Source organism: Canis aureus, chromosome 29 (assembly GCF_053574225.1).
Source record: "Canis aureus isolate CA01 chromosome 29, VMU_Caureus_v.1.0, whole genome shotgun sequence".
Taxonomy (NCBI): domain Eukaryota; kingdom Metazoa; phylum Chordata; class Mammalia; order Carnivora; family Canidae; genus Canis; species Canis aureus.
The window spans coordinates 27,111,001-27,127,503 of NC_135639.1; the positions used below are offsets into that span (position 1 = coordinate 27,111,001).

General features: G+C 53.9%; 1 protein-coding gene across 2 annotated transcripts in view; it reads left to right on the plus strand.

The window, feature by feature from the left end:
• The window catches only part of FBXW4 (F-box and WD repeat domain containing 4), a 116,860-nt gene extending 100,512 nt beyond the window's left edge, over window positions 1–16,348 (plus strand). For both annotated transcript variants that reach the window (XM_077877904.1, XM_077877903.1), the window contains exons 6-9: window positions 3,972–4,037; window positions 14,732–14,872; window positions 15,320–15,461; window positions 15,663–16,348. In XM_077877904.1, coding sequence (XP_077734030.1) covers window positions 3,972–4,037; window positions 14,732–14,872; window positions 15,320–15,461; window positions 15,663–15,782 — 469 coding nt within the window. In that variant the 3' untranslated portion in view covers window positions 15,783–16,348. The remainder of the gene's footprint in view (window positions 1–3,971; window positions 4,038–14,731; window positions 14,873–15,319; window positions 15,462–15,662) is intronic.
• Window positions 16,349–16,503: the final 155 nt, after the last annotated feature.

A 16,503-nucleotide genomic window follows, 5' to 3' on the forward strand; every position in this document is an offset into this window, starting at 1 on the left:
ATATAATAGGGCAAGCAGTACCTTCTGCACAGGGTTATGAGGATGAGATGGCAGGAGGTTTCTGAACCCCTTCCTCAGAACCTGGCACAGAGTTGGTGCTCAGCGAATGACTAGTGTCATCAAGATGGCCTGGAGGGAGGGCAGAGGCACAAGAACCAACCTTCTCCCCAGATGTTCATGCCTGAGTGGTTTCCCTTCCTCCCTCTTTCTTCTCTTCTCTTCTCTTCTGGTTCTTCTTGTTCTCCATTCCTCAGTTTGAGTACCAGAACCCCTACTTCTCCTGGGGTCTCTCTCTCCGATGTGGAGGCTCCTGCATCATCTTCTTGGGCCTGATGATCTTTGTGATGCCAGGCACACTGGAGGCAGGACCCAGGGGCCAGGAAGGGTGGTCAGGAAGCTGGGCAAGGTCTAGGGCAAAGTGGGAAAGGGGAGGAGCCTAGCTCCTGAGGGGGGCTTCTCATCTGAAGAGAGCAGAGTTCACAGAATCAGAATGACTTTTTTTTTTAAGATTTTTTTTTGAGGGGTGCCTCAGTGGCTCTGTTGGTTAAATGTCTGCCTTTGGCTCAGGTCATGATCCCAGAGTCCTGGGATTGAGCCCTACATCAGGCTCCCTGCTCAGCGAGGAGACTGCTTCTGTCTCCCTCTCTGTGTCAAATAAATAAATAAGATCTTTTTTAAGAAAAAAGATTTATTTATTTGAGAGAGAGAGAAAAAAAAAGCATGAGCGGGGGCGGGGTGGAAGGGGAAGCAGGCTCCCCAGTGAGGGGGGAGCTCAACATGGAGCTTGATCCCAGGACCTCAAAATCATAACCTGAGCCGAAATCAAGAGCCCAATGCTTAACGGATGGAGCTGCCCAGGCACCCAGAATCAGAATGACTTTTAGACCCTCGAGTTGGGAGAGTGTGTGCTTGTACGAGAGTGTGTATGCACGTTGACATGAGTTCATAGGTGCTGTTGGTTCTTCTCATCTGTTATCTGGTTGTGGTGCTTAGGAGGGATTTCGGTGCCCTGGCCATGTAGGACTGTATCCTGTGTCCTTCAGATCTGAGTCTGGTGATGTAAGAATTATTAGGAAGCAGAGGGACCCCCACCGCAGCTCGTGTGACTAGTTCCCCAGCCATGTTGGCTACGAGCTCGAGGGCCCTTCCAGGCTAGTTCCCAGACTTGTGCCAAGTACTTCTTCTAGGCCAGGCACTGTGCTGGCACCAGAGGACACAGGAGCCACCAGATGGTCCGTGATCTTGAACGGAAGATGGGGAGATAACCCCCAAAATACCATTCATCCCCTGAGGGCAAGGTAAAGTGTGGTAGGGACTCAGAAGAAGGCTGGTCAAGCCCCCGGGGGAGTTGGGCTTCTGCCTGCACACAGGTGTGCCGTCCCGTCCCCAGGAAGCCCCTGAGGAAGAAATGGGCCTGGAGGCAAAAGCCATTGGAATCTTCTTTCCCTTCCGAGGAGAGCTAGCTTTTCTCATAACTTCAGACTCTAAGTTGAGATGACCACAAAGGCCTCTTACGGCGTTGGGGTCCCAAAGAAGTCCCTTCGGGGGCGCCACCGAGCGGGGCTGTGTGTCGGTTTCCTGCGTCTCCGAGCCCTTGCTGGGAACGTTGGGCGCTTGTGGTGCAGAGCACGGCCCGGCCAGGGCGCGGAAGGCGCGGAAGATCTGCTGGCGGACCAAGGCGGGTTGGGGCCCGGGGAGCCGGAGAGCATCGTGCAGGTGACGCGGTGGGGGCTGAGCTCGTGGGGCCATGGCACATCCCACCCTCGGCCTCCATTGGGAGCACCCTACCTGGTGCGGCTTGGGCAGGGCAGGGAGCACGTGTGTGGAGGGAGTTCATGCAAGTTCCTGGGAGCTTGGCTGGCACTTCAGTTTCCCTTCCTTTACGGTGGGAATACTAGCTTCTACCCAGTGAACTTCCCGTGTGGTGTGAGGCTTTCTGCGGGGGTCCCAGGACAGCGCATTTGGTCTCCTCCTCCTCCCATGCTCCGTGTGTCTCCCCAACTGGGGAGACTCCTACACCCTTATAACCTTCTGACCTTGAATGTGGCTGGTCTGTGGCTTTTCCTGATGCTCCCTGAAGTCCATGGGAATGGGAGGGTGAGACAGGGAGCAAGCGTGGCCGCGGGTAGGGAGGAACAGTGCTGTGTCTGCAGCCAGCTTCCCCCGAGTCCGGGCAGGCCCCCTGGTTTGGGTAGGAGTCCTGGTGCGTGCACCCCGCAGGACCTGGCCCCAGGGCTGCTTGGCTGTTGCTTACAGGGCTTGTACTGAGGGTTAAATTTGATGACCTCCTAGGTCCTCATCCATTCCAGGGGGGCTCTCGACTTTCCTTCCTTCTCTTCCTCCCTGCGCCAGCCACATGGTTGGGCAAGGGGAAAGGGCGGCCTTCGGAGAGCCACGTTTATGAGTGCTGGTCCAGGCAATCATGAAAGGCCTTTGTGTGCTATGAAGGTGAGCGGCACTCCTCCTGGTGGCAGATGGATGGGCCCGGGAGTCCCAGGAGAGGGTGTTTGCAGCCCCACCCCAGGCTCTGGGAACTGCCCGAGTGGCAGATTCAGGTTCAGGTGTTCCTCCGCTCCCCCTCATCTGCACTTACCTCCTCACGAATTTAGACCTGTGGCTAATCACAGGCCTGCCACAGGCCTCCTTAAGAGATGTCTGTGCATCTGTGCTGGCGCCCCTCACCTGGCCTGCACTCCTCAAAAGTCTGAAGAGCCCAATTGCCCGCTCGAACGCTTTCCAAGTGGCTATTATGTTTCCAACCCAAGGTAATTGGCTTTACCAGTTATAAATGGATTACCCTCAAGAGAAAAATGTTGAGGGGAGGGAGGTGAGGACAACATCTTCTAGCTTTGTAGTTTGGGGCTTCAGTGTCCAGTGGCTGCTTTCCAGGTTGGGAGTCACTTGGGGCATGAAAGAGTGGCTGTTTTGACACAACATCCTGGTCGAGTGGTTGTTGGCGCTCCTGTAGGTCCAGAGGAAGGCGGGATGATGGAACATGTCCCTAGGGGAAGTCTTGGCTCTCTGAGGCATGGAAGCCCCAGGGGGCTCATGTGGCCTTTTTATCAGCCTGGGGTTGAAAAGCAGACATCTGCCCTGCAATTTTGATTGTAAATCAGGGACTGGGCCAATGCTTGCCCTAACATCTCTCCTGTCAGCGGCCAGCAGGCCACCTCCCCCCAGCCAAAGCCACTGGCTTCTTTGGAGCCCTCACTACAGAAATCTGTCTCCTCCCTGACCTACTTAGGACCAGAGAGCCACAGGTGCTGGGCAGAGCCAGGGCGGATGGACTGCTGCCCCCCACGGCTAACGTGTCATTAGTCTGTCTAGCCCCCCTCCCCCTAGCGCCCGACCTGCAGGGACATGACCCTTCCCCGCCCCAGGGCTCCTGAGTGACATGACTGCTTTCAACTCTCTTGTTCACAGTTAGGTCTTCCAGCTGGGGTTCCTGCAGGTGCCCCTCTCCACCCAGCAAGTCCTCAACAAAGGTGTGGTCTGGCACCTAGTTCCCAGGTGTGATCCTGGTGCTCCAGCAAGCCTTGTGCCCACCAGCCTTGTGCCCCAACCTACAAGTGAAATTGCAGATGGCATGTATTGAACTTTTTAGGGCTGTAAGAGTAACTCTGGGGAGATAGAATCTCTAAACTTGCCTCCCTTGGCCTGAGGGTTGGTTGTACATCTAGAGAGGTGTTTCTTTCTGGTGGGCAGAGACCACGAGACCCTTCTGAGTAGTGAGCCCTGCTGTCCTTGATCCTGTGGGGCCCCTGGGGGGCTGTTATCCTCCTTGCACTGCCACTAGTCTCCTGTGGCTACTCCCAATGCACCCCCCTCCACCCCACCCCAGCCATTTCTCTCATCCTGTCTCAACTCTGTGATTCCCCTGGAGAATGAGCACTGCACTTCCAATTGTGTAGCCATCTCCGCCACAAGTTCTGACAAGCCAGACCTGACTCTGCTCTCCTTTTGTTTGGCAGCTCTTTTGTGACAGGGACGGCTTGTTGTGGGCACTTCTCACCCCTAAGAATCTGGGACCTCAACAGGTAAGAGATTCCTGAGCCACCATGGCTTCCGTGGGGGTGGGGCTGGAGCAGCCAGGGAGGCAAAGCAAAGACCTTTTGGCTGGACCTGCCCCAGCTTCAGTTGGCCACCCGGCAGTCCAGGAGGAGGCTGGGAAGCACTCGGCCTGGCCCACAACCCACTGACCGCCTCCGAGTGCATGCTTTCCTGGCCTCATAAGAGTTTGCTCGAGGAAAAGCTTGGAAGTTTATAATAATTTCACATAATATAAAAATTTCATGTAGAAATTAGAATAACGACAACAGTTTGGAGTTTTTCTCCAAGGAGTGCCTGATTATGTGGCTACATAAAATCCCATTTATCCTAAAATAAAGAAATTTTGAAAGTGACCTGCAGATCCATAAAAAGAATGATACAGAACAGTTAAAATATATCCAGATTTTACTCACAATTCTCTGCCTTGGCAGGTTTGACACATTCCCACCAGACTATCTACTATCCTGTTGAGTTTTTGTTTTTTTGGTTTTTTAAGCATTTTTATGTTGAAATAATTACAGATTCATAAGAAGTTCCAAAAATAGGACAGCAAGGTACCTGTGTAACATTAGATAATATATAGAATAACATATAATGTAAATCAGAATCAGGAAATTGACATTAGTATAACCCACAGCCCATTATTTGGGTTGTAGTCATTTCTGCACGTGTGTGTGTGTGTGTGTGTGTGTGTGTGTGTGTGTGTGTGTGTAGTTCTGTGCAGGTTTATCCCAGGTGTAGATCCATGTCACCATTATCACAGTTAGGGTATGGAACTGTTGGAACCCTCATCTCCTTTATGCTCCCACTGTTACCTCCCTTTCCCTCCTATGCTCCCTCTTTCCCTGACATCTGGGAACCACTTCCATGTTCTCCATCTCTATAATCATGTCAGTTTGAAAGTATTCAATAAGTGAAATAATGTATGTAACCTTTTGAGATTTGTTTTTCCTCCAGAATAATTCCCATGAGGGCCATAGCAGCTGTTGTATATGCTGGTAGCACTTTATTGTGGTCGCTCAGTAGGGATGTGCCAAAGTGCTCTCCCCCTGAATAGCACTCCCTCACTGAAGGACATTTGGGTTATTTTCAGTTTTTGACTATGGCAAATTAAGCTGTCATGAACATTTCCATATAAGCTCTCCTATGGACCTAGGTTTTTATTTCTCTGGGAATAACGCCTCAAACTAAATAGTTTGAATATCTGTACCATTTTTATAATCTAGCTCCGGTGTATGGGAGACTAGTTTCTTCACATCCTCAACAGCATTTGGAACTGTCACTGCTTCTTCTCTTAGCCATTCTCATAGGTGTGGTATCTCATGGCTTTAATTGGAATTTCCTTAATAGCTAATGATGAAGAACATCTTTTCATGTGCTTATTTGCCTTCTGTATATTCTCTTTGGTGAAATCTCTGCTATGTCTTTTGCCCACTTTCTAATTGAGTATAGTTTTTTTCACTGTTTTGAGAGTTCTTTATGTTTAGATATGAATCCTTTGTCAGACCTGTGGTTTGCCTATACCTTTAGGTCTGGAGCTTGTCTTTTTATCCTCTCGACATAGGAGAAAAGTCCAAAATTTTAAATTTTATGATGTCCAGACTATTGACTTTTTCTCTTGTTGATTGTGCTCTTGGTATCAAGTCTGAAAAATCTTCCCCTAGCCCCAGGCCCCCACATTGTGGTTTTCAGTGCTGTGATTTACAGAAGCAGTGAAGGTGTGCTCTGCTGGCCTGTCTTCTGCCTCAGTTGCTCTAGCAAGTCTCCTTTTCTCTCTGTCTCCTTAGGAAAGTATTAGCCATATCCTTTCTTTCCCTGAAAAATCTGTTGTATTGTCAATCTTTCCAAAAGATTTTTTTAAAACACATGAGATGTTTTCATTAAATATGGTTTTCTCTACAACATTCTTTTGGTGGTCATTGAATTACAGGGATAGGAAACTCATAACTTCCACAGATACCACATTCCATCTTTTGGATAGCTCTGAGAGTTCTTGTGCCTGCCCTTCATTGAGGGTTGATCTGCTTCCAGGATCACAGCTCCTGGACAAGAAGCAAGTTGAACCTTGCCTCTGAAGACAAGCTTTTAAATATCTGAAAACTTTGGTCCTGTTCCTCCAGCGTCTTCTCTTTATCAGGCCAGAAGTCTGAGGACCTTCAATTGTTGCTCAGAAACATAGTTAGGGTGCTTTTGGGTATAAGTAATGAGGACCTAATTCAAAGTGGTTCAAGCAATAAAGGGGTTATTATTATCTTAAGTGATAAGGAGTCAGTCCAGGAGTTGGGTGGTTCGCAGGTTCAAGGATTGACGGGCTTAGCAGCACAGTGAAAGCTTGAGGGCCCATCTTCTCAGCTTGCTCCTTGGTCATCTCAGTCAAGCTGAGTTTTGCCTTTACCCTCAGGCTTGTTCACAAAAGCTCTACCAGCTCATAAGGCAGCACCCAAAGGGGGAAGGAGGAAGGAAAAGAGCATGTCCCTGCCTGCAATCTCTTTTTAAGATGGGGAAACCTATTAGAGGAGCCCCCCAAGCATATTTAGTGAGCCAAAGATACGTTCCAGTACTCACCCCAAACCAAACTGTGGCAAGGGAAATGGAATGACTAGTCCGGTTGTCCTCCTGGGCCTGAGGAAGAGGCCAGCTTCCCTCACATGCATATTGGCAGTGGGGGAGGTATGGGGGCACAGAATCAGATTTTGGTCAGCAAGAAAGTGAGGAATAGCTGGGTGGGTGACCTGCAGTGTTGGTCTCCTACTTGTTTTAGGATCATTCTCACCTGAGAGTTTCTCCAATTTATCTGGCTGGATCCCTCTTGAAATGGGATGTTCATAACTGAGTGCTGAACACACCATGTGTGAGCTGGTGAGTGGCAGGTGCTATCCTCTTCCTTATTCTAGATCCTCTGCTTTTGTTAATGTAGCCAAATGGTCACATCATACTGTTGTCAGCACAGCTAAAACTTCCAAGGGTTCCTTTGTTCTGTAGCCTCTGAGATGTTGGAGTACCCGCAGTCTGTGAGAGCTGTTCCCCTGGCTGGCCCTGCCCAGCGCCTGCCCCTGGAAACTTCTTGCTTCTGTTCCAGGGCCGAGGCAAAAGGAACCCCTCCTCTGGCGTGTGATGGGGGAGGCTGCGAGGAGCTACAGGAGTACAGGCTGTGTGGTCGGACAGACTTGGATTCTAGAATGGACTCTGTTGCTGGTTAGTTCTGGGGTTAGGGGGCCTTTCTGGGCCTCAGCTTCCACGTTTGTAAATGAGATTTAATTATCTCTACCTTACAGAACTATTATGAGGAAACATTTGAAAAAGTGCCCATACAGTACCTGTCTTCTTCACTCTTTTCTTCCTCACTTGCTGCCTTCTCCATTAGGACCTTAGAGTTTGTAGAGGCTTAGCTTTTTAATTCTCCAAACACCTGTGGAGATGTTTAGAGAACCTTTGGTTGTCTCCTAAACACCACCAGAGGTGAGTGGTCCTGCTCACCTCCTGGCATAGAGAGGGCTCTTGACAGTAAGTAAGGCTGCAGGTCACAAGATAGGTGTTTCTGCTGAAAGTCCATCTTAGTCGTGGCTGGACCTTGTGCCGGGCATCCTCCCTGGCCTGCGCCCAGGATGGCAAATGGGTCAGGGGGTGGGGGGTGCACCACCATGGTCCACTTTTAGCTCAGAGTTTGAGTGATCTTTGAGGGCCTCTTCTGCCTGTGGTTTCCTTGCTGGAGGGGCTACTGGGCACAGACTTATGGTCAGGATGTAGTTATAAGGCACCAAGTCCTTGATTAGCACTAGTTTATAAAATCCCTAGTCCTAATGAACCCCAAACATTGGGTCTTTACAGAACCCAGGAAGAACCCAAGGGAGAATGGGCACAGAACAGCTCTGGCTGTGATTGCTCACTGGAGCCAGACAAGAAGCCACCACTGTACCCTTTGGAGAGCCCGTGGCAGTGCCACCCCAGGCAGCACATGGCTTTGCCTTCTCTCTGGCCACTGGACTCCCCTCTTCACCACTGAGAGGAGCCAGGCCTCATTTAAACATCCCGCCGGTGCCCGGGGAAGCTTGGAGAACTGCATGGTGCTGGGCTCCGAGGAGAGATGCCCCAGTGGAGGCATCTGCTTTTGGTGGGAGGAAGTCGGTGGACAGGGTAACTATCTGTAGCTGTCTTTCCCAGAGAAGCCCAAGCAGATAATAAAGCCATGTAGAAAATAGGATTAAGGTAATGAACAGGCAGGACAGAGTTTGATCTTTCAATAATGCCAAAGCCTGACTGACAGGCCAATCTGGAAGGTGGAGCGGCACCGCCGGCAGGACTTGGTGGCGGGGCGCTGTGCAGGGCTGGGTGGATTCTTTGCTTTTAACCTGTCACTGCTGAAACCCGAGGAGTGCCGGGATTTTCTCTTTTATGTGTGTGCTGTGACTGGGGTGGCGGGGGGGGGGGGGGGGGGGAGGGGGGGAGAAGGCATGCTGGAGGGGCAGCGTTGCTCTGAGCATCACCCCTCTGGGGCTGCCCTCAGGATGACGGTGGGGGTTGGGACACACCTGGGAGGTGAGGTGCCTGGCTGTGCCCTTCTCCCTGCTGTCTCTCAGGCACCCACTGTCACTTCTCACAGTGCCTGGGGCCCCCGTCAGTCGCCATGGCTCCCTCAGCCTTTTGTTCCATCAACCCTAGAGACTCTTCTCCCTATGAGCTAGAGACAGGGAGATGCTGGCTGCAGTACAGAGGCCGGAGGGCAGCTGTGGGCACACAGCCATGGCCTAGACGGCAAGAGCTTGGCTATCCCTCTCTCCCTTTCTGCTCTTTTGCCTTTCTCTCCCCTGGAGTTGAAAACCAGAGGTGGGGCCTGAGCACAAGGAATTTCTAGGCTGTCTAAACCGGGTAGAGAGAAAGATGGAGACCTTTCCCCACCCTGGAGGTGCCAGTGTTCCTGCTTCCAAGGGTAGGTGGTCTTCAGGCCCAGATGTGGGCTCTCAGCAGCCAACTACTGAGGCATCCCTCACTAGGCTCTGGGTCCCATCAGGCCCTGAGGAACTGGGCCTGGGATTTGAAGGAATCCAGGCCCATCTTGTGTCCTCTGTGCATTTGAGCAGGAGCCTCAGCTAGGTCCCGGGGAAGGTGCTATCTATGTGGGGTACCTCCCAGCTGCTGAAACGCCTGGGGTTGGACTGGCCTGATGTCATACACACCCCTCCTCCCCGGGCTTGCTCTCGCTATGGGTTCTGCATTTCTGCCAAGGGCATTTGAGCTAGATCTAGCATTGGTGATCCCAGACCTGGAGGTATCCTAGTGGGTACAGCCACAGCCTGAAGCCAGCCTGGGGACTGGGAAGGGGATAAGGGTGAGCTTAGGTGACCCCAGCCACGCTAAGGACATTGAAAGTTCAAGTCCTTGGCCAGGCACTGTGCTGCCCTGTATGTGTGTGACTGTGTATGTCCCCAACACACATCCCCTCACCTCCCCTTCTGGCCAAGGTCATCCCAGTTCCTCATTACTCTTTCGTTTCTATCCTAAAGCCCCTGAGTCTCCTCTTTCTCGCCAAAGTTGGGGGAGGTAGACTTCTCACACATTCTGACAGGTGCCCTCTTGTTTCTCCTCTTGAGGCTTTGCTCTTGCTGCCCCCTGTACCTGGATCCCCACCCCCAACCCACTCCCTGCCTCTATCCTGCTTGCCCCCTGCAGTGCAAACAGCACCTCTGCCACAGAGACTGCCCTGACCTAGCCCCTGTGGCTGGAGTGGGTAACCCTTAGAGCACCCGTAGGACCACCGGTCAGCCACCACGTGCCAGGACCTGATCTGGGAGCCTCGGGTTGAGCGAAGATGCCTATTGGAGCATCTAGTGGCATTTGGAATGGTGATGGGTGCTTGGCTGCAGCCCTTTCTAATGGCCTGCAGAAGGAGCCAGTGTCCGGCTCATAGCCCGGCCCCACCAAGGGCACAAGGACACCCGGGGCGCCCATCTGGCCCAGGTGTGGCTTCGTCTCTGCAGGAGCCTCCGCCTCCACCCCCACCCCCACCCCAGGCGGGCTGGGCCTCAGGTCTGGGTGATTAGGGAACTGCCCTGTTTAAAGTACCTGCCTTCTCCTTTGAAAGTATTACTGACAGATTTTTTCATTTTCTTTTTTCCTTTACCTCTTTAAGGAACCCTGTAATTTTTTTCTTTCTTTCTCCCCCCTTTCCTTTCTTTCTTGTCCCCACTGTCCCCCTGAACTCTTTGAAATTGGCTCTCTGCCTGCTGACACCAAACTGATACTTTGCGTTTCACTTCTCCTTATCCCTTTATGGCAACAGATGTTGAAATTTTGTATCCTTTTATCTGCCCGGCTGCCCCTTCCTGTAATTACGGCCCCCTCGTTAGCAGTACAAAGTGGGCTGCCCGGCGGCCTGGCCTCTGAGCCATTGTGTCTGAACACGTGTGCGCGGGCAGGCGCAGGGGGCCGCACACGTGCACGCGCACACAGGCAGGGGAGAGGCTGGGGTCGGGCAGGGCCCTTCCCGCTCGCCTCCTCCTGACCGGGCCGGGGCAGGTGAGACTTCTGCGCTCCTCCTGGCCTCCACTGCTCTGTTGTCACATCTGGGACCTACAGTGCCTCCTGGACCCCTGCCCACTCCGCGTCCACCAGAGGGCTGGACGAGGCCCCCTCCTCCCTGCCCCTCCCAGAGTTCATGCCAGCTGAGCGGCAGGCACCCAAGGCCCGTCATGGTCCACAAGCCAGATCCCAGCTGAACTGGGGCACCTGCCGGGTAAAAATGTGGCACTGGTGCCCAGGCTCTGCACCTGTGCTGTTGCAGGTCCCTCTGTTCCTGTCATTGTGTGTCCCACCTCTGCCACTCAGTGCCCTCAGACCAAAATGTTTTCTTATCTGTCCTCTTATAGAACTTTCATTTCTCTTCTAGGACCCACTCGGTCACCCCTTGTAGTTAGTTGGATACGTGACAGACTCCCTCCCTCCCTAGATTGAAAACTTGAGGACAGGGGGAGCTCCTTCAATGTCATACCTGACATCTCCCTGCAGTTCCTAAAGCACAATGTCTTGTATACAGAAGGTGCTCATTAAATGATTGTTGCTCAAAGAAAGGGAGAGAGGGAAGGAAAACCTGTTCTCTTGACCACGTCTGGCCCAGCTCTACCTTCAGGTCCTCTGTTTCGGGGAGCCAATCTGTGGGAAGGTGAACTGTCGGTCATTCTTTCATTGTTTCCCTCCCCTGAAAGCCACCATTGCATCCTGGTGTCACATGTCCACGCCAGGTACAGGAACGAGAACCTCTAGGATCTCCAGGGAACATCAGGAACCCAGTGTGTCAGTAGTGGCTGTAATGTGGTGTGGGGTCCACAGGCATTTTTAGATGTGGGCCTGGGGGATCTGGCTTCCCTGGCTCAGGGCTCTTGAGCACAGGGGGACTTTCCATGGGGTCTGGCCTGTGTTGGGCGCACAGGCGTGCCAGGCAGGGAGTGGGGTGGAGGCTGGGATGAGGACACCAATCTCCCACTCCACAGGGCCCAGACCAGGAGAGGGAGAGGCTCTCCCGCCTGTGATGTCTGGGTCTCGGCCGACACCTACCTCCAGTTAGCTATCTCTACAGAGTGATGGGGAGGGGTCAGTATCTTCTTAGATTTCCTGCTCTGGGTCAGGAAGCTCCTCCCTAGGCTCCCTCTTCCCTTGAGCTGGAATTGCTGTGCAGCAGGATGGGTTGGGCCAGGGAGCCCTGGTTTCCTCACCTCACCCCCCTCAAGGGTACCTGGGATGAGGCCACCCTCATCACAAGGGACCTTGTTCTTGCTGCTCTTGGTGCTTTAGGGCCTCCCAGAGAAGGCTGCACACAGCCAGGCCTCCTTCAGGCTGCCCTCCCTGGCCTGCTCTTGTTCATCAGGCTCACAGGGGTGGCCCCATCTGTCTTTATCTTTCCCTAGGTGGAGAGAGAATTGCTGGAGTCAGGCTCGCAGGAGGCTGGGGTGTGGAGGTCCAGGCTTTGTGTGCAGGAGTTGTAAGGGAATGGACTTTTTATCTGGCAGAGCCAGCCCTTGCTCCTGCCTTGGCCCAGGACTCTGAGGGGCAGTCCCGTTCCCACACAAGTTGTGCGACAGCCAAGGCTCTGCACCCCCCTCTTGCCCCCCACAGCGAGAGGCCGAGAAGCATTCTTGACATTCTTTCCAGAGAAAAGGGGTGAAACGTCTGAATTTGGGGGTCACCATGTTATACAAATCACAATCTAATCGTTTTTACAAGAACATACTTGCAGGAAGAAAAGCAGCCCTAGAGGAGGGGTTGAGGAGACAGACAGCTTGTTTTGTCCCCCTTTTCCCCAAAGTTTGGAGCTATTGTTGGGCTGATCTTGCTCCCTTCCCCAGAGCTGTTGAGCTCGAGTTTTCTAGTTAAATTGGTCTTGGGATGGGGGCCACAAAGGGCCCATGGTGCCATTTCTGTTTGTTTTCCCAAATCAAAGCCCCAGCAGGGCTCCTATGGCCACTGCTGGGCCACTGTTTGAAGAGACAGGCCATTTCCCAGAGCCGGGTGTGTCAGTTTATGCTCTGGCCTTAACCTCCCAGGCACTGCACAGCAGACTCTTGAGGGTCCCAGGCCCAGAGGCAAAGGAATTGTATTTTTATTGGTCCATGTAAAGCGTGTGTGGCCATTTCGGAGAACTGGAGAACAGGGCAACAGAAAGAGATTCTTCTGTCCCTGGCCAGGCTGGCTGGCAGACCAGGGGCTTTCAGGACTGGTCCTGGCCTCTGGGGGCTGGTGCTCAGCCCGGCCCTATGTGTTCCCCAGACGGCAGGGTTCTGCGTTTCTTATTGTAGACACCGGCATGACTCTTCCCAGCATCATGGCTTGGATGCTGGGACAGGGGCCCGGGGTGGCAACATGGTCTGGATATGGCCCCAATGCTACCAGTCCTGACACTGCTGACCCTGCGCAGCCCAGGGGCAGGGGTGCCCAGCTTTCCTTTTCTCTAAACCTTGGGACCAGGGGTAGGCAGGTAGAGCCATGCTGGGCTTCACGCCCCCAGCCCCCATGGCCTTTCATCTTCTATTTCAAACAAACATGAAATTACTTCTACAGATTAAAGGGGAGAGCTCCTCAGTCATTCCTGAAGGCCTCACTAATGGAAGGGGCAGGGCCCCCAAATCTGGAAGGAGGGAGAACTGTGGAGCAAAACAGCCCCTACCTGGGTGTGCACAAACGTCCAAAGTACCTGTAAAAGAGAGGTGGGGTGGGAGACTGACTCCTCGTGGGGCTCTGGCCTGCCCAGGGCGGGTAAATCACAGCTGGTGGCCTGAGACGACAGGGTCTTCTGGGGAGCCAAGGTCCGTGATCTCTGGGAGATGCTCATCTGGGGGTGGTAGCTTTCTGCCTCACCCTCTCAGGGTCCCGCGCCACGAGGCTTAACTTTTACCTCCGACAGAAAGAGGCACACCTCCCCAAGGAGGCTGGGGCCAGGGTGCTGACTTAGGGCCTGAACCCCCCCACCGACCACAACAGTGTCCCTTGCTGGGGGGCACCTCAGTGCTGAGGGCTCAAGGGGAAAGGAACTCCAGTGCCTCTTCTACTCCTTCAACTTCTAGGAAAGATGGTGGCCCCTCTGGGGTGAAGGGAGGTTGAGGGTCAGGGCCTGTGTGAGCTGGAAAGCCTGGAACTGGTGTGCTTTCACACGTGTGGCTGGCAGCATCTGCCTCAGCCCTCTGGTGGCTTGTGAGATCATGGAGTCCCCCTCCCCCCGCCAGGGCCTCTTACCTGAGTGTCCCTGGGAAGCTTTCATGGCCTCACTTCTCCTGTCTTGTCAGGGAGAGCCCAGCATTTCTTGGGTGAAAGTGTGAGATCAGGCCTGGAGGGTGCCCTCTTCTCCTTCATCCCCCCATTCTTTCTGCAGAAACCCCCTGTTCCTACCCGTTCCCTAGCCACAGGGATTAGCGGGTGCACTTGATGTTGAGGGGTAGTTGCTAGGGCCAGAAGGCCCCCCTACGTGGTTGCTAGGGGTCTGGCATCAGGGCGAGGGGTCTGCCCACTGCCGCGGTCACGGAGGGAATTACACAGTCACAAAGAAATTGTTCTTCTCAGTAATCTGCTCTCGGCCACCGGGAGGGGTGCGGGTGGGGGAGCACGCTGGAGCCCAGCAGGCTGGGGGCTGTGATCACACAGGCGTGCTAGCCCCGGGCTGGGGGCCAGCCGGGCCAGGAACACCAGGGACCAGCCCGCTAAGCTGCTTTCTCAGCGATTTCTCTCCCCAGACACAAAGGTGTTTACTTGTTTTAACATCTCCTGGGACTCCCCTTCTCCCTTTGTGTGGTCTTTATCCCCAATGAAGTTTGAGCCCCAGATTACAGGCAGGAATTAAGGCATTGGACTCAGGCAGCTCAGAACTGCATGACCTGCAGGATCAAGAAGTATAAAGTAACCAAGTGTGTGTGCGCACGGGAGGGGACCGGCCGTCAGTAAGGCCCATTCTTCCTCCCTGAGGAAGAGCAGCTAGGGGGCGAGCAGGTGTGATGCAGGGGCTGCTGGGGGAGAGGCAGGCACTGGGACCGGGGTGGGCATCCTGGGCCCTTTCCTCCCTTAGCCCCTTCCTAAGGGAGCCTGACTGGAGCTCTGGCAGGACAGCTGCATTTCCCCAGGGACTGATGCCATTCGGTTAAAAGCAGGTGTGGGGGCCAGGGTGGGACAGTCTCTCCTCTCTGCCCTTCTGCTCTCTCCCCAGTGGGCAGCTAATGATGCACCTGGGCAGTGACTTCCCCCCAGGGGCTGGGGTGTTGGACGTCATGTATGAGTCCCCTTCCACACTCTTGTCCTGTGGCTATGATACCTATGTTCGCTACTGGGACCTCCGAGCCAGTGTCCGGTGAGTATGCTAAGCAGGAGGTGGGCAGCAGTCCTGGGCCTGCCTCCTTCCTTCCTCGGGTGCCCCCAGGAGAAGGCACAGGCACTCCAGGCCCTGCCCCCCAAGCCTTTGGAAGACCATAGCCACCAGGTCCTGATTAAGGCCTAGGGCGTCGTCAGGGTCCTGTTCATCAGCATTCTGCCTTTCTTTCTGCCTTGCTGCCTCAGTTCTGTGACCTGTAGCTAGCCATGTGAAGCACAAATGAGGGTATAATCTTGGCCTAGGGTTCGAGCACTTGTGAGAAAGGGTCTTTTGCGGAGGAGGCTTTTCCTCGTTAAGTCTGGTTCTTAGAGAGTTTGGGGATTGAGCTTCTGTCTCCCAGCCAGAATGGATTTCTCAGGCCCCTGTGGAAGCTAGGGTGGAGGGTACCCCTGACCCTCCTCCCTCTGACTGCCTCTTCCCGGACAGGAAGTGTGTAATGGAGTGGGAGGAGCCCCATGACAGCACCCTGTACTGCTTGCAGACAGATGGGAACCACCTGCTGGCTACCGGTTCCTCCTACTACGGTGTTGTACGGCTGTGGGACCGGCGCCAGAGGGCCTGCCTACACGTAAGCACACCTCATGCTCCAAGATGCCAAGACTCCTTATTATGGGCTGTCTATGGGAGTGCGGGTACCTGGAGAGGGGGAGTAGGGGGAGTCTACGCTGGCACCTGGCCCACTGCACTGGGCCTAGGAATCTTAGGTTAGGGCCCCCTCCGTCTCCCACTCGGAATGCTCTTGCCATTCCTGTACCTTCCTTCTTTGCAGGCCTTCCCATTGACCTCGACCCCGCTCAGCAGTCCTGTGTACTGCCTGCGCTTCACCACCAAGCACCTCTATGCTGCGCTGTCTTACAACCTCCATGTCCTGGACTTTCAAAACCCGTGACCGGGCCACCCCAGCCTGTGTGCCAGGGAAGCCAGATACTCAGGGACCTCTCCTGCCTGGAGGGTGAAGTGATACCTCCTCCCCTGCCCCTGCGGTGCCTGTGCTCCTAGACCTGGGACCGCAATGCTTGGGCACCATAAGGTAAAAGCTGCTGCCTCCCCGGAATTTGGGGTTACCTCCCAGGAACTAGTTGGAGAGAAGGGATCTGCTGCTTTGAGAGAATGGCTAAACCCAGCCAGGCCTTGCTTCCCTGTTGACCAGAGCAAGGGTCAGGCCTGCACAAGTCTGCTCTGCACCTCGCCCCTTCTCAGAGCCGTGCCAGCTTAGAGTGGGGAGAGGGGTGAGGCTGCCAATTTCCTGCTCTGGCCTCCACCTCCTCAGTCAGCCCTCATCCTTGACCAGGCTCTTGGGGCTCATTCCTGGGGCACTGTGAGCCAGGTCTCACTTTGAAACTAAGGACAAAGAGAACCTGGCAATTTTGAATACTGAGCCAGCCCAATCTCAGGCCGGCTGCTAAGACATGCTACAATGTTCATTTTTGTAAAATTAAAGCTTGATTGTTCACAGATCTGGTTCCTTTCTGGCTGGGGAGTCCTGGGAAGCCCTAAATACTCAAACTTGAGGACAGGCATGCTGGGGAAAGGGTAAGACCATCCTCGTGGCTCAGTGTCCCACAGAACCTCTCATTACCACTCACCCCTCTGGCCCCAGCAGACAGGGG